The sequence below is a fragment of the Oncorhynchus mykiss genome, chromosome 4 (assembly GCF_057628025.1).
Source record: "Oncorhynchus mykiss isolate SJ-2025 chromosome 4, ASM5762802v1, whole genome shotgun sequence".
Classification (NCBI taxonomy): domain Eukaryota; kingdom Metazoa; phylum Chordata; class Actinopteri; order Salmoniformes; family Salmonidae; genus Oncorhynchus; species Oncorhynchus mykiss.
Genome location: NC_143025.1, coordinates 15,670,762 through 15,685,408, shown reverse-complemented (window position 1 = coordinate 15,685,408; position 14,647 = coordinate 15,670,762). Strand labels below are relative to the sequence as shown.

Below are 14,647 nucleotides of genomic sequence, written 5' to 3'. Positions count from 1 at the left end.
CTTTTTGCTAAAATAACGCACATAAGCTCCAACAACCTAACACATACTAATGAGCTAATTTATACAATAAAAAGGTGCGCAAGTCATACAGTTTCCATCATTGGAAACAATACAGCACAGATTGAAAATGTACCGTAAATAAAGAAAATTAAGCTCTGTGATAAATCCATCTCCTGTGACAAACTCATGTTTTATGAGAGACATGACATAGTCATGAGAATGTAGTGAAGAATGTATCATTAATTAAGTCAATGTATAACCTTGAGTTCGAGAGAGGGTTCAATTTATAGTAGCCGTTTTATCTTGACGTGACCGCTTGTACTTCTACTGGACTCAAGTCTCCTCCTTTACCTTGAGTACATCTGATGATTTTTGTCTTCAGTTCCCATCAGTGCATTCTAACGGGGAGTAAACCAATGTACCGTTCCAGACCCCTCAACCTTGGATGTGTGTATGAGTTGATCTGTTGCTTACCCTAAGTCATGGGTGTAGTGCTGATGCAATGTGCCCACATCTTGGGTGTCTCCAGTCGAGCGACCCACCTCCGTTTAGATTAGTGGCGAAAAAATAGCAGCTAGCCTACCGATCACTTCTATGCTTTCAAAGAATATGATGGCTTTCTGGCACCAGATTGCCGTACCCTAAATTTTTACTATTGGATTCGAGCTATATTTGTTACTGTGCGTTTTGTGGGCTAATCCTGGTTTTTCATTTCAGAAATGGTTACGTTCTGCCATACCACATGGCAGAAGGCGAGACTGAGAAGCCAAGGAGAATGCAGACTACCTGGCCCCAAAGTGGACCGGATCGATCAGTCACTGGACAATCCTCAAGTCCTCAAGTCACCAGTGGTCAGCTGAGTGGGAATCCGAGCACCTCTTCTCATCAATATGGGATGGTCAGACCATCGGTGGCGTATACACTAGGTAGGGAAGTCGGACCAGTGGTCCCATATACTCAAGGTGGTGAATGCTTACCACACAGCAGTCAAGTAACCAGTGTAGGTTACTTGAGTGGACAGACCCAGAATCAACAGGCACCCACAAAAGGGCAGACCCTAATGGCCACTAGTCCCCTTTTGACATCACTCTTGACTAACAATGCAGCTGCACAATTAACTGGTGTTACATCACAAAGTGGATACCATCACACCCTGCCTGGAAGGGTTAACGATGCTTTTCAAACTACTTTCCAGCAGGGACATAGGTCTTTGGGTGTTAATGGTAACAATTCACAGAGGTTGGTACAGGATGGTCAGGGTGCAACCATTCACTGCCCCTCTGATATTAATGCATCACTGAATACAAATTGTATTTATCTCCAAAGACCAGCAAGTGGCAGTCAGCAGCTGGTACTTGACAGACAAGAGGGGACCTCCAGTGGTACCTCTGCTGCTCTTGCAATGGGTAGGAGTCCCAATCATGTCAATCATCAATGGACTGTAGTGAGTGGAAAGGATTCAAGTAGGATGGCGGTTCAAGCTCTTCATCAGGGATATCCACAAACACCAAACTCTTTGCAAATTGCACAGGAGACAAGTAGTGTGCCATCAAGGACATCTCCACGGTCTCCCACAGCATATAAACAACTGTATTTGATTCTAAATCAAAACAATAACAACAGGACTGAGATGAACAGGGTTCAACATGGCACACCTGTCCAAACTGACCCATCAAACCACAGTCAAATGTATCCCTTCCAACCTCTCACGGACAGCAACAACCAGGTCAATCTACCAAATGCTACAGTGGGGCAGTCAATGCCAATGCATAACATTAGCCAGAATCCTCAATACAATGTTATGCATAACCCTTCTCTTAATCATTTTCAAAGATATCGCCCTGCAGGCCTTACCAACCCACCACAACAGAACAGACTTGTGTCAAATTGTGCAAATATGAACAGTCAGGGAGGGGCCATTAAAAATAATGCACACCATGCCCCATATCCTAGGCCCCATATCGAAGGCGTATCCAACCTACATTACAAGGCAGACGTTCTGGTGTCCAACACTGGACCATCTTCATCTGTGCCAAACAATAGTATACAGTCTTCAGTCGAGCACACCCGTGAGTCCGCTCCTCCACCATACCCAGGCCAGCACTCACATGGACCCATGCTGAACAAGACGAGACATGTGGTTGGGGCAAGAGCACATTCTCTGCAATACATACCAAACCAAGGCTCAGCCCATACACTACATTACAAGCCAAAAAACACCTATGTTCTGATATCCAACACTGGACCATCTTCATCTGTGCTAAACCATGGTATGCAGTTTTCAGGCCAGCAAAACTGTGAGTCTGTGCCACCGTCATACCCCATAAGACAGGGCTATTACGTAACGGTAACAGAGGACAAAAGTGGAAATGGATTTAGAGCAGAAAATGTTATTTTGATAGGAGATAAACCTAATGAAAGTGCTCTGGTACGGCAAGGATCATCTGCAAGTAATGCCCCCTCTGTTCCTACGGTGCAGAAGGCCATCGCCGTTGTACAACCACTATCGCAGTGTATGCAGACAAACACATCTCTCAACGTGGCTGATAGAATGCCCTTGACTACCCAAGGTATGTCGTTCTCAACTAGTGGTGAAAATGTGAGCAACCCTGGGGAAGAATCTTGTGACCAGAGTCCATCACAAGCCCAAACAACCCTTACTGTATCTGCTTCTTTGACAAATGAATTTGGACAAAAGGTCAGACCGGAAGCTACATTAGAATTGGGTGCTGGAAGAACAGTGACTCAGAATTCAGAAACTTCAGTTGTTGAATTGACCAAGACATATTCATATTTTGAGTCTGAACCGTCACTATCGAACTGCTTACATGTAGAGAAAGTGGATTCTCAACCATTATCTAATTTGAAATGTCAAGCCACTCAGAGAAAAGAATTAGCTGGCACAGAAATGACCACTCATGTGCATGTTAACCAATTGAGTGAGGAAACAAATGAAAAAGTAGTTTCAGATGAGGACATTTTTGAATTGTCCTCAGTTCCTGTAATCAAATGGAGACTTGGTAAATTGAAGGACTTGGTAGACACTGTGCAACATCCAAAATGCTCTGAGACACTGGTTGAAAGCAAGCTACTAAGCCTCTATTGGGATGGAGATGGGCAGAAGCTTATAGATGCTGTAAGATCTGGTATCTTCCAGAATATAATGCGAGAGGTTAGATCTGTGTGTGGCAAAGATGTGTCATCACAGTCTGTCATATTTTCACAAGTCAGGCGCAAAAACTGGGCTCAAGTTGAAGAGAAGTGTGTCATTCTTAAACATGATTCTGTTTACCCCGTGGTCCCGGGTCAAGAGTCCTCATGGCTGAACACCAATAAGCAGCTTGATGACATAGACAGGGAGTTTGGATTCCCTTCGTCACTAATATATCACCAACAGACTTTTCGAAGAGGAGATGAACAACCAAAACGTAATTGTACCGAAAATGAAAATTCTGTAGAAAATGACGACTCTGCCAGTGACATGCAGACTGAGATGATTCAGACAGAGAGACCAGCACCCTCTGAATCTGATGCTAAAGAAATTCAAGGGTCAAGTTTGGCACACAGCTCTACACACACCCTCTCACCAGTTAAGAAAGAAAGTGAAAACACCATTTTATGTGACCCATTTTCCTCCCTGGAGATCAACGTGCTGACACCAGAAGAGGCTATGCGGTTTTTCAATGGCCAGCTACTGCAAGACAAAGTGGGAGAAGACCAGTTGAAATTGCCAGTGGATGTGGAGCTGAATGAGTTGAAAGATTACTCCGTGGAGGATAAATCATCTGAGAGAGTAGATTTAAAGTTGACGACTGTAAAATATGAAGTGGATGTCCAATCAGAAGATTACTGTTGTCTCTCACGTTGGAAGGCAGTGTTCAGTGGGTCCACCAATTCTGTGTCCTGCAAATGCCAGTACAAGACTGAATTGGGTTTGACAAAGGCCACTGTGAATGCAAAGATGTTTGTCGAGGGAACTTTGGCTGTTGAACCGAGCACAACAAATGCAGAACAAAGGGAAAGCCTGGATTTATGGAAATCAAATGGCACAGCAGAAAGAAAGAGGGAAGGGAATCCTGGTAAAAATGGGAATCCCCAATCAGGAAAATCTACAGGCATTGAATGCCAAACTATTTTCTTGTCTGATAGTGAATCTGAGACTGATCGCCCATACACTAATGGGGCGAAGAGCTTGCCATTGTCAAAACCCCCATCACTGTGCCTGCCCAGCAAGTGCCCAAACATTGTTGAAGTTGAAATTGAAGATGTCTTCTCGAGCTATGAAGACTTTCTCAAAGTATCCACCCCAATGTCTGAGCTAGTGTGGGACAATGTACAGCCAAAGCAGCAACTACCAGGTCCACTCCAGAAACAAATTGAATGTGTAGAAGCACTTAGTGTCTCTTTGGAAGAAAGGAACCTTGGGGGTAGTGAAGTCATTCCTACAGTTACCATTCCTACTTCTAATCTGCTACGCCAACCAGCAGAGAAAATCAGTTTTCTAACATCACTCTCCTTGGCGCAAAGATGTCACAAGCATCTATCGCCTAAATTAAATTGTAGCTGGAAGGTTAAACAAAAAGGGGTTGGACACAAGAGATGTGTTGAAGGTCCTCATTCTGTCCCAAGAAAGCGAAGGAAAATAAGGCAAGGTTTGGGTCCCTTCATTCAACTTGTTCCTGAGGTCAACTTGACTGACACAGATGACGATTTCGAGTCCCCCAATACAAGTGCTTCTAAGTCTTTGGAAGAAGACCGACCTTCAAACGGTCGCAATCTCCAGAAGCCAGCAGAACCTGGAATTGGGACCAAGATTTCAAGGGTCACAACAGTAAGTCTGGCCTTGTTTGGTTCCTCGCCCCAGAGGACAAATGGGACTGTAGTAACTGGCCAACGCAAGGACCATAATTCTTCTCGACCTAGACCTTTTGCAGACAAAGCTCCAGCACCTCCTTTAACCCTCAGTGTGAATGTCAAGTCCTGGAAGATAGAGCCCTCCGAGACCAGCCCGCCAGTGGAAAGCCCAGTCAGACAACGGCTCTTCAACGAGTGGGAGAACAGTTTTGTGCCAACAAAGAAGACAAAGTCCAGGGGCAGACCAAGACTACGAAACAGAAGAGGCTTTGCTCCGAAGATTGTTTGCGCTGAAGTTGCCAAAAAGACTGTTACCTCGACCAACACAGATGGTAGTGCATTATCCTCTGAAAGACGAGCCACACCAGAAAGAACCGTAAGGGCCAAGCAGACTTTGCGGCACTTTGAAAGAGAGAGCATCTTAAATGGCCTGAAACTCAGACTGAAGAAATCTAGGATCAAGGCAGTGCCTTCCAGCAAACCTGTTACAGTGGAAAAAAGTACAATTAAGATCAGGAGCCCTGCTCCTTTGCCTCTTGAGGAGAACAGTGTTCTGAGGTTCAGTGTGCTGCCAGAGTCGTTCAACTTCAAAGATGGACAAGAACCCATGGATACTCGGACACAGACTGGTTCAATGAAGGGTAAGGAGTACCAAAACAGATATCCTTGCTCTGTCTTACTTAGGGCTGGGCGGTATAGCATATTTGACTGGGTCCCGGTATTGATGCAAGGACCAGTTTGGGTTTTAACTTTACCTTCTAAAACTATATTTCAGTGTTTGGTTTGTTAAATGTGATATGCAACTCTGGCGTGTGAAATGTCTTCTTTTAAAAAAAAATGTTTTACTCCGTTTGCTTCTTGCAAGTCGTCCCTCTCCTCGATGCTGCTTTCTAAGTATTCTGTAATTACACTACTAGTTTGTGTACCTTAGTCTGCAAACATCTAGTTTGCCTTTTCTTGGCACGTTGGGGCTAAAATAAATCATGTTCGTCACTAATGCTAATCGCTAACTAGTTATCCAAATGTAATCAGTCGGCGCAAACGTAGCTAGCCAATAATGCAGCCTGATTGATACCATTGCCGATGCAGGATGTTTCTAAATCAGAGAGGAATAGACAGGCTGATTGTTTAGCAACACAACCGATGCATGCGTAACTGTGGAGTAAAACATTTGTTTAGTTGTTGACATGTAAACTATATTTCTTCAATGTTTATTGAAAACAAATACATTTGCTCAATAAGCACTTGTCTCTCAAATACATTGTTACAGTTGTTGGTTAGCTAGCGATTTTTTTTGTTTGTTGCCATATTAGCATTGACATGAAATCAGTCAAAACACCTCAAGACATTTGTATCAAGAAAAATATTATACTAACTGAAACAAGTCCTTTACGATTCCCCACATGACAGTTTCTTGTATTGTTGGTAGATATCTGGCTATCCAGAATCACAACAACTCAAACTTCTGTCCCATTTGAAGCGTGCGGCTCTTTTTCGTGACGTCAGCTAACCCATCTTTAGGCGAAGCATGATTTCGAGCTAGCTACATGATGTAAGAGAATACACACATAACGTTGTATAGGGTCCCCTAGGAAACACTGAACAACACGTTCCTATCCTGTCAAAATAATTCCTCCCTGGCTTATTAATTTGTTGTCATGTCAAATAACAATGTATTCAAAGTGATGCCCTCTATATTCCAACTATTGCATTACAATAATCATTATACTTCCACGATTTCAACACTTCGCCAATAAACTACTGTAGGCCTAGATTTGTTTTCTCCCTTATCTATCATGCAGCCCTACGGGACCGTGTGAAAATGATACAAAAAGTGCAGGAAATGCAGAAGTTTGGTTTGGTTGAAGTTGTTTTATACTGTTCAATCAGAATCTAGAATGCCACATTGAAATCACATAATGTATGTGTTGCCATCCTAGGCTCCTGAATATTTAGATCTTGTATTATTCAAAAACATAAAATGCTGTCATATCGTCAAAAATGTGAACAATATTGTTATATGAGATGTTGGCCATATCGCCCAGCCCTAGTTTTACTCCAATTATGGTTACTCCAATTACGATTACCTGTAATTAGACATTTATACCTACCCTTTTCACATTGAAACACTTTTTTCCCATAAGAAATGGCTGGTGCTGGTGCTGTTGCTGCGACGACTGAGAGTACTAAAACAATAGTCCGGAAATCCCAAGGTAATAAATAGCATGCTCTATCCAACCACATGTTAAAAATGTATGTATTATGGCTTCCTACATTGCATGTCTTTTGTAAGGAAAGTGTTTTTTGTACACTACCGTTCAAAAGTTTGGGATTACTTAGACATTTCCTTGTTTTTGAAAGAAAAGCACAAAAAAATGTATTTTAAAATAACATAAACTTGATCAGAAATACAGTGTAGACATTGTTAATGTTGTAAATTACTATTGTAGCTGGAAACGGCTGATTTTTAATGAAATATCTACATAGGCGTACAGAGGCCCATTATCTGCAACCATCACTCCTGTGTTCCAATGGCACGTTTTGTTAGCCTTTTAAACTGATAAACTTGTATTAGCTAATTGATCATTAGAAAACCCATTTGCAATTATGTTAGCACAAATGAAAACTGATTTAACCTCTCTGGGATATGTGGGACGACGGAAAATGCAGAGCGCCAAATTCAGATAAATTACTATAAAAATGTAACTTTCATTAAATCACACATGCAAGAGAGCAAATTAAAGCTACACTTGTTGTGAATCCAGCCAACATGTCAGATTTCAAAAAGGCTTTTCGGCGAAAGCAAACGATGCTATTATCTGAGGATAGCACCTCCGTAAACAAGAGAGAAACCATATTTCAACCCTGCAGGACGCAGAAATAAAAATATAATTCATGCCTTACCTTTGACAAGCTTTTTTTGTTGCCACTCCAATATTTGGGGTGGCAGGGTAGCCTAGTGGTTAGAGCGTTGGACTAGTAACCGGAAGGTTGCAAGTTCAAATCCCAGAGCTAAGAAGGTACAAATCTGTCATTCTGCCCCTGAACAGGCAGAATGTTCCTAGGCCGTCATTGAAAATAAGAATTTGCTCTTAACTGACTTGCCTAGTCAAATAAAGGTAAAATACTTTTTTTTTTAAATAAAAAATGTCCCATAACATCACAAATTGTCCTTTTGTTCCATTAACTCCATATCCAAAATGTCAATTTATTTGGCGCGTTTGATCCAGAAAAACACTGGTTCCAACTTGCGCAACGTGACCACAAAATATCTCAAAAGTTACCTGTAAACTTTGCCAAAACATTTCAAACTACTTTTGTAATACAACTTTAGGTGTTTTTTTTACGAAGATAATCGTTAAAATTGAAGACAGGATGATCTGTGTTCAGTACCGGAGTAAAACAAACTGTAGCTAGCTTTCTGGTCACGCGCCTCCTATCTAACAGTACACTTCAAGTGACCCTCGTTCACGATGCCCGTACTTCTTCATTCCAATTTCTAAATACTGTTGACATCCAGTGGAAGCGATAGGAACTGCAAGAAGGTCCCTTTAGAAATCTGGATTCCCAATGAAAATCCATTGAAAAGGGAGTGACCCCAAAAAATCAAAAACAAATTTGAATGGTTTTTCCTCTGGGTTTCGCCTGCTAAATAAGTTATGTTATACTCACAGACATGATTCAAACAGTTTTAGAAACTTCAGCGTGTTTTCTGTCCAATACTACTAATATTATATTTCTATCCAATACTACTATATTAGCATCTGGGACTGAGGAGCAGGCAGTTTTCTCTGTGCACCTTATTCATCCAAGCTACTCAATACTGCCCTCCTGTCACCAAGAAGTTAAATAGTACCCGCAAAACACCAGTCTCAACGTCAACAGTGAAGAAGCAATCCCGGGATGCTGGCCTTCTAGGCAGAGTTGCAAATTTTAAAAAACATACCTCAGACTGGCCAATAAAAGATTAAGATGGGCAAAATAACACAGACATTGGACAGAGGAACTCTGCCTAGAAGGCCAGCATCCAGGAGTCGCCTCTTCACTGTTGACTTTGAGACGTGTTTTGTGGGTATTATTTAATGAAGCTGCCAGTTGACGACTTGTGAGGCGTCTTTTTCTCAAACTACGACACTCTAATGTTCTTGTCCACTTGCTCAGTTGTGCACCTGGCCACCCACTCCTCTTTCTATTCTGGTTAGAGCCCGTTTGGGCTTCTCGGTGAAGGGAGTAGTACACAGCCTTGTTCCAGATCTTCAGTTTCTTGGCAATTTCTCGCATGGAATAGCCTTGATTTCTCAGAACAAGAATAGACTGACGAGTTTCCGAAGAAAATACTTTGTTTCTGGCCATTTTGAGCCTGTAATCGAACCCACAAATGCTGATGCTCCAGATACTCAACTAGTCTAAAGATGGCCAGTTTAATTGCATCTTTAATCCACACAACAGTTTTCGGCTGTACTAACATAATTACAAAAGGGTTTTCTAATGATCAATTAGCCTTTTTTAAATGATAAACTTGGATTAGCTAACACAATGTGCCATTGGAACACAGGCGTGCGTGATGGTTGCACATAATGGGCCTCTACACCTATGTAAATAATCCAATGAAAATCAGTTTCCAGCTACAATAGTCATTTACAACATTAGCAATGTCTACACTGTATTTCGGATCATTTTGATGTTATTTTAATGCTCAAAATGTGCTTTTCTTTCAAAAACAAGGACATTTATAAGTGACCCCCAACTTTTGAACGGTAGTGTATCTATGCAGTTCCCGATATCTATTTATTCCTTTCTGTCAAATGTGAGGTGTTTTTTTTGGTTTTATTTATTGTAACAAATGAACTATTACACTCCCAGTAGGTTTATGGTCTGCTGGCCCTCAGAAGAGATATTGTCCTCTCACCTCTTCGCCCACTAAAATCCCCAAGTCTTCCTCCACTGCCTTCCAGGAGTTTCAGAGGAAATTCAAGCGGCTATCCCAAGACTAGTTTGTATTGCCTCCAGTTAAGGAATGGAGGAGTGGAGTGAGGACTGTTGACAATCTGATTATTGTAACTTGTTTCCCATGGAAATATAGTCTGTGTACAATTTCATTTTGTTTTGTTTATGATAACCTTTTTCAGAACAAAATTGTTATTTTTGAATGCAGAATTTGACCTTATTGTGGTAAGGTTGGGCAGTTCATAATATGGTTATTTTTTATCGTAGTTATTGTTTATATTCTTAAATGACTGAGCCAATATATCTGACAGTATCCTCCTCTACCTCAGGCCTCAAGGTCAACATTGCAAGACTTTGTCATTAAAAAACATTAAATGAAGTTTTGTGGCCAATTGGATGGCTATTTTCTTGTCACTGTCATTTCAGACTTTTAAAAAAAAGTTTGGGGTTAACAATATTTTATGCAAACCTCATGTTTATTGTTTGCGTGGATCACAGAATTTGGACTATGAAAAATGTACTGCAGTTTATTTGAATTTGTAGGCTACATAATTTCACTTCTTGACTCTTACCTTCTACATTCTCATATCTTATCAATAGTTTCATTCTCAATAGTTATTTTGCTGGAATTCAAACCAATTCCTTTTGTTGACACAGGATGAACAGGACTGTATGGTTCAAGATACTGAGACAGCTTAAACAATTTTGCATTGCAGTAGTTAGACCTTTTTGTATTCTGGTTCTGTATTTTAGTATTCAACTTTTATACTTCTTCGTAGTTATAGATTCACATTTGTGACAGACAACTGAGCCTGTGGCAGACAAAAACAATCAACCCTGTCAGGGTTACCGTATGGTGCATTGATGTGCATATATTTTTTGTATTTTTTTTTTTTTTTTGTACCTAGTGTTATTTCTTTAATATGTTGATTTCTTTTGTTATTTGTTTCTAAAATAAATATTTTACATACTTACATTGATATTTATCTCTAGAGCATCCTTCACTTGGATATTCTTGTTGACTTTAGAGTGTACTTGCAGGCTGGGTACATTCTGTTGCCAGAGCCAGATGTGTCTATTGGTTAGGTGTGAATGCTAATCCAGAGCAATTAGCACTAGTCTGTGACACTTGGGTGTCAATTGGTTAGGCTCCCAGAGTTGTTCTGGATTGCAAACAAAAGTTGTTCTCACATAAAACCCTTTTGAATTCTTAGGATGTTTTTTTGATGGCCTCTTTCAAACCACTTTTGTTTACCTCCACCTTTGTTCAGACACTCAGAATGTGGAGGTCGTTGCAGAATGTCCAGAACGCTCTAGCTCTGTGTTCTAGCTCCAACAATGCAGCAACATCTAGCAATACAATAACACACACATCTCTTGTTTTTTTAACTTTTGGATTAAGATTTATCAGAAGAGCAAGGTCAAGAGTCTGGAATATAAATATGCAGTATATGTATGTGAATGTTGTGTATAGACAGTATATGAATAGAACATGTGTGTACAGCAGTAGTTTATATAGCATTAGCCAGAATACACTATATACAGTTGAAGTCGGAAGTTTACATACACCTTAGCCAAATACATTTAAACTCAGTTTTTCCACAATTCCTGACATTTAATCAGAGTAAAAATTCCCTGTTTTAGGTCAGTTAGGATCACCACTTTATTTTATGAATGTGAAATAATAGTAGTGACTTAATTTCAGCTTCTATTTCTTTCATCACATTCCCAGTGGGTCAGAAGTTTACATACGCTCAATTAGTATTTGGTAGCATTGCCTTTAAATTGTTTAACTTGGGTCAAATGTTTTGAGTAGCCTTCCACAAGCTTCCCACAATAAATTGGGTGAATTTTGGCCCATTCCTCCTGACAGAGCTGGTGTCAGGTTTGTAAGGCCTCCTTACTCACGCACACTTTTTCAATTCTTCCCACAAATGTTCTATAGGATTGAGGTCAGGGCTTTGTGATGGCCACTCCAATACCTTGACTTTGTTGTCCTTAAGCCATTTTGCCACAACTTTGGAAGTATGCTTGGGGTCATTGTCCATTTGGAAGACCCATTTGCGACCCACGCTTTAACTTCCTGACTGATGCCTTGAGATGTTGCTTCAATATATCCACATAATTTCCCTTTCTCATGACGCCATCTATTTTGTAAAGTGCACACTTGTGGGGGTGCTTACCCTCCTGCAGCAAAGCACCCCCACAACATGATGCTGCCACCCCCGTGCTTCACGGTTGGAATGGTGTTCTTCGGCTTGCAAGCCTCCCCCTTTTTCCTCCAAACATAACGGTCATTATGGCCAAACAGTTCTATTTTTGTTTCATCAGACCAGAGGACATTTCTCCAAAAATTACGATCTTTGTCCCCATGTGCAGCTGGCTTTTTTTATGGCGGTTTTGGAGCAGTGGCTTCTTCCTTGCTGAGCGGCCTTTCAGGTTATGTCAATATAGGACCTGTTTTACTGTGGCTATAGATACTTTGGTACCTGTTTCCTCCAGCATCTTCACAAGATCCTTTGCTGTTGTTCTGGGATTGATTTGCACTTTTCGCACCAAGGTACATTCATCTCTAGGAGACAGAACGCGGCTGCGTGGTCCCACGGTGTTTATACTTGCATACTATTGTTTGTACAGATGAACGTGGTACCTTCAGGCATTTGGAAAAAAATGTCTGAGGTCTTGGCTGATTTCTTTTGATTTTCCCATAATGTCAAGCAACAAGGCACTGAGTTTGAAGGTAGGCCTTGAAATAAATCCACAGGTACACCTCAAATGATGTCAATTAGCCTATCAGAATCTTCTAAAGCCATGACATTTTCTGGAATTTTCCAAGCTGTTTAAAGGCATAGTCAACTTGGTGTATGTAAACTTCTGACATTGAATTATAAGTGAAATAATCTGTAAATAATTGTTGGGAAAATGACTTGTCATGCACAAAGTAGATGCCCTAACCGACTTGCCAAAACTATAGTTTAACAAGAACTTTGTAGAGTGGTTGAAATACGATTTTTAATGACTCCAACCTAAGTGCATGTAAACTTCCAACTTCAACTTGTACATAGATTGGGTAGAACAGTATGTAGTGGACATTTGTGTCCTGTATCTGCAAATGTGTGATATGTAGCGTGTTGTTTCCTGACTGTTAGGATGTTCTGTGACTTTGCTCTCAGGGAGGGAACTGATAGAAGAGCAGAAAGAATGGAACCCATTTGTACTTTTTTGCCCAACGCCTAGAAACTGTGTACAAGGTCATTATCAGTTTATGCACCCTAAGAGCAGACGCTTCTGACAGACTTGTGCTTTAAGTATTGTTTGTTGTAACCTCTCCGGCCTGATATTGTGGGAGATAATTCGATGCCACTAATTGCATTTTTTATTTATGAGAAGATCTAATGCCAATAATTACATTGGCTAAATGTAGAAATGATGTCACCTAGTGCATATGCTGTTTGAGCAAAACCCATGCAATGATTACATTAGCTAATGTACATGACTACATTAGCAAATGCCCATAACTACATTTGTTACATCTGGACATACTAATGTCAGGTGAACATGGAGACAGGATGGCAACAAAATGACCAATACGTGAAACATTTGTATACAAAAAAAGACACTAGGCCTTTACTAGTCTTGCATTATCAGACAGATATACCTGTCTGTAGTGAATGCAAAATAATTACAATTCTGTATCACCCCCAAACATCTTCCAGCGGCTATGGCTGAACCGATGACTCATTATGGTTAACTACATAATATTACTCAATCACAAGTCAATATATTTAAGTCAGGCAAGTCAATTTCAACATTTTAACATTTATTTTATAACAATTCTGCTTCAGTCTAGTATCTTTCTTCATTCATCCCCTTCTCTCGCTTCTGACGTTAATGTTCACTGTTTTCTGTGTGTCCTGCGTGTGTGCATAAGGGCAGTCAGCTGGCCTTATAATGCAGGCCAAATTGACTCTCTTCAACATTGTGAGCTGTTCCTTTTGTCCTGTGGTAGTAAAGACACATAAGTGGGTTTGTTGTAACTGGGCTAGAGGTCACTAGCATCAGCCCTGACAGAACAGACTTGTATCAACCTAACAATCATTACTATTCATTATCCTTAAACATCCCAGCTTCAGTCTGCTCCATTTACTATCAAACCTTCAGAGTATCCACTCCCCCAGCGCTGCTGTTGCCTCCCCTGCAGAACAAATCAATCACAGCTGCTTCCTGCCACAGACCAAGCAACAGAATACAGTACACCCATGTACTAGACAGCAGACGGAAACAGCAGAAACACACAGCTCTAACTGAATACTCCCAGATGGCATATTCTCAATGCAATTATTCAGTTTGCATCTCAGCTACAGATCAGACTGGATGGGGAAACAAATGGATTTACACAACCCACACGGTTACAGCCCTGCTACACTGTTCGTATAGCAGACAGACTCGATGCATGCAAGAATATAGACCTGATAATACTGTATAACACATTTTACATAGCAAATATTTGTATTACTATTTGGCATTGTTTTGTATAGCCCATTTATTTTTTCCTATGGTGTAGGCTTTACCATGACTGTTTGTAATTTTGGAAAAATGTAATAAAAAAATTGAAAATAACAGATAATTGGACCCATTGTGTCGTGAATGATGTCATGTGAGATTAAATGGATAATAACATGAGTGAACTGGTGCTGATGCCTATTCATCAACAACAAAAATATTGAGCACATGGAAAGATTCATTAGGTTTTTTACTTTGTTGGCATGAAAGCCAAGGCACATGAAATTGACTTTATCCAAAGTCACCATTTGATTTAATATTGCATGCTATCTACACTGAGTGT

General features: G+C 40.6%; 1 protein-coding gene across 6 annotated transcripts in view; it reads left to right on the top strand.

The window, feature by feature from the left end:
* The window catches only part of si:ch211-106e7.2 (uncharacterized), a 39,019-nt gene extending 24,591 nt beyond the window's left edge, over positions 1 to 14,428 (top strand). For 3 of the 6 annotated variants that reach the window (XM_021598888.3, XM_021598890.3, XM_036969492.2), the window contains 3 exons: positions 718 to 5,495; positions 6,999 to 7,067; positions 9,718 to 14,428. In XM_021598888.3, coding sequence (XP_021454563.2) covers positions 743 to 5,495; positions 6,999 to 7,067; positions 9,718 to 9,848 — 4,953 coding nt within the window. In that variant the 5' untranslated portion in view covers positions 718 to 742 and the 3' untranslated portion in view covers positions 9,849 to 14,428. Of the gene's footprint in view, positions 1 to 717; positions 5,496 to 6,998; positions 7,068 to 9,717 lie in introns of those variants that run through there. The other 3 variants (XM_036969493.2, XM_090231231.1, XM_090231232.1) reach the window with 3 other exon arrangements.
* The last annotated feature ends 219 nt before the right edge of the window (positions 14,429 to 14,647 follow it).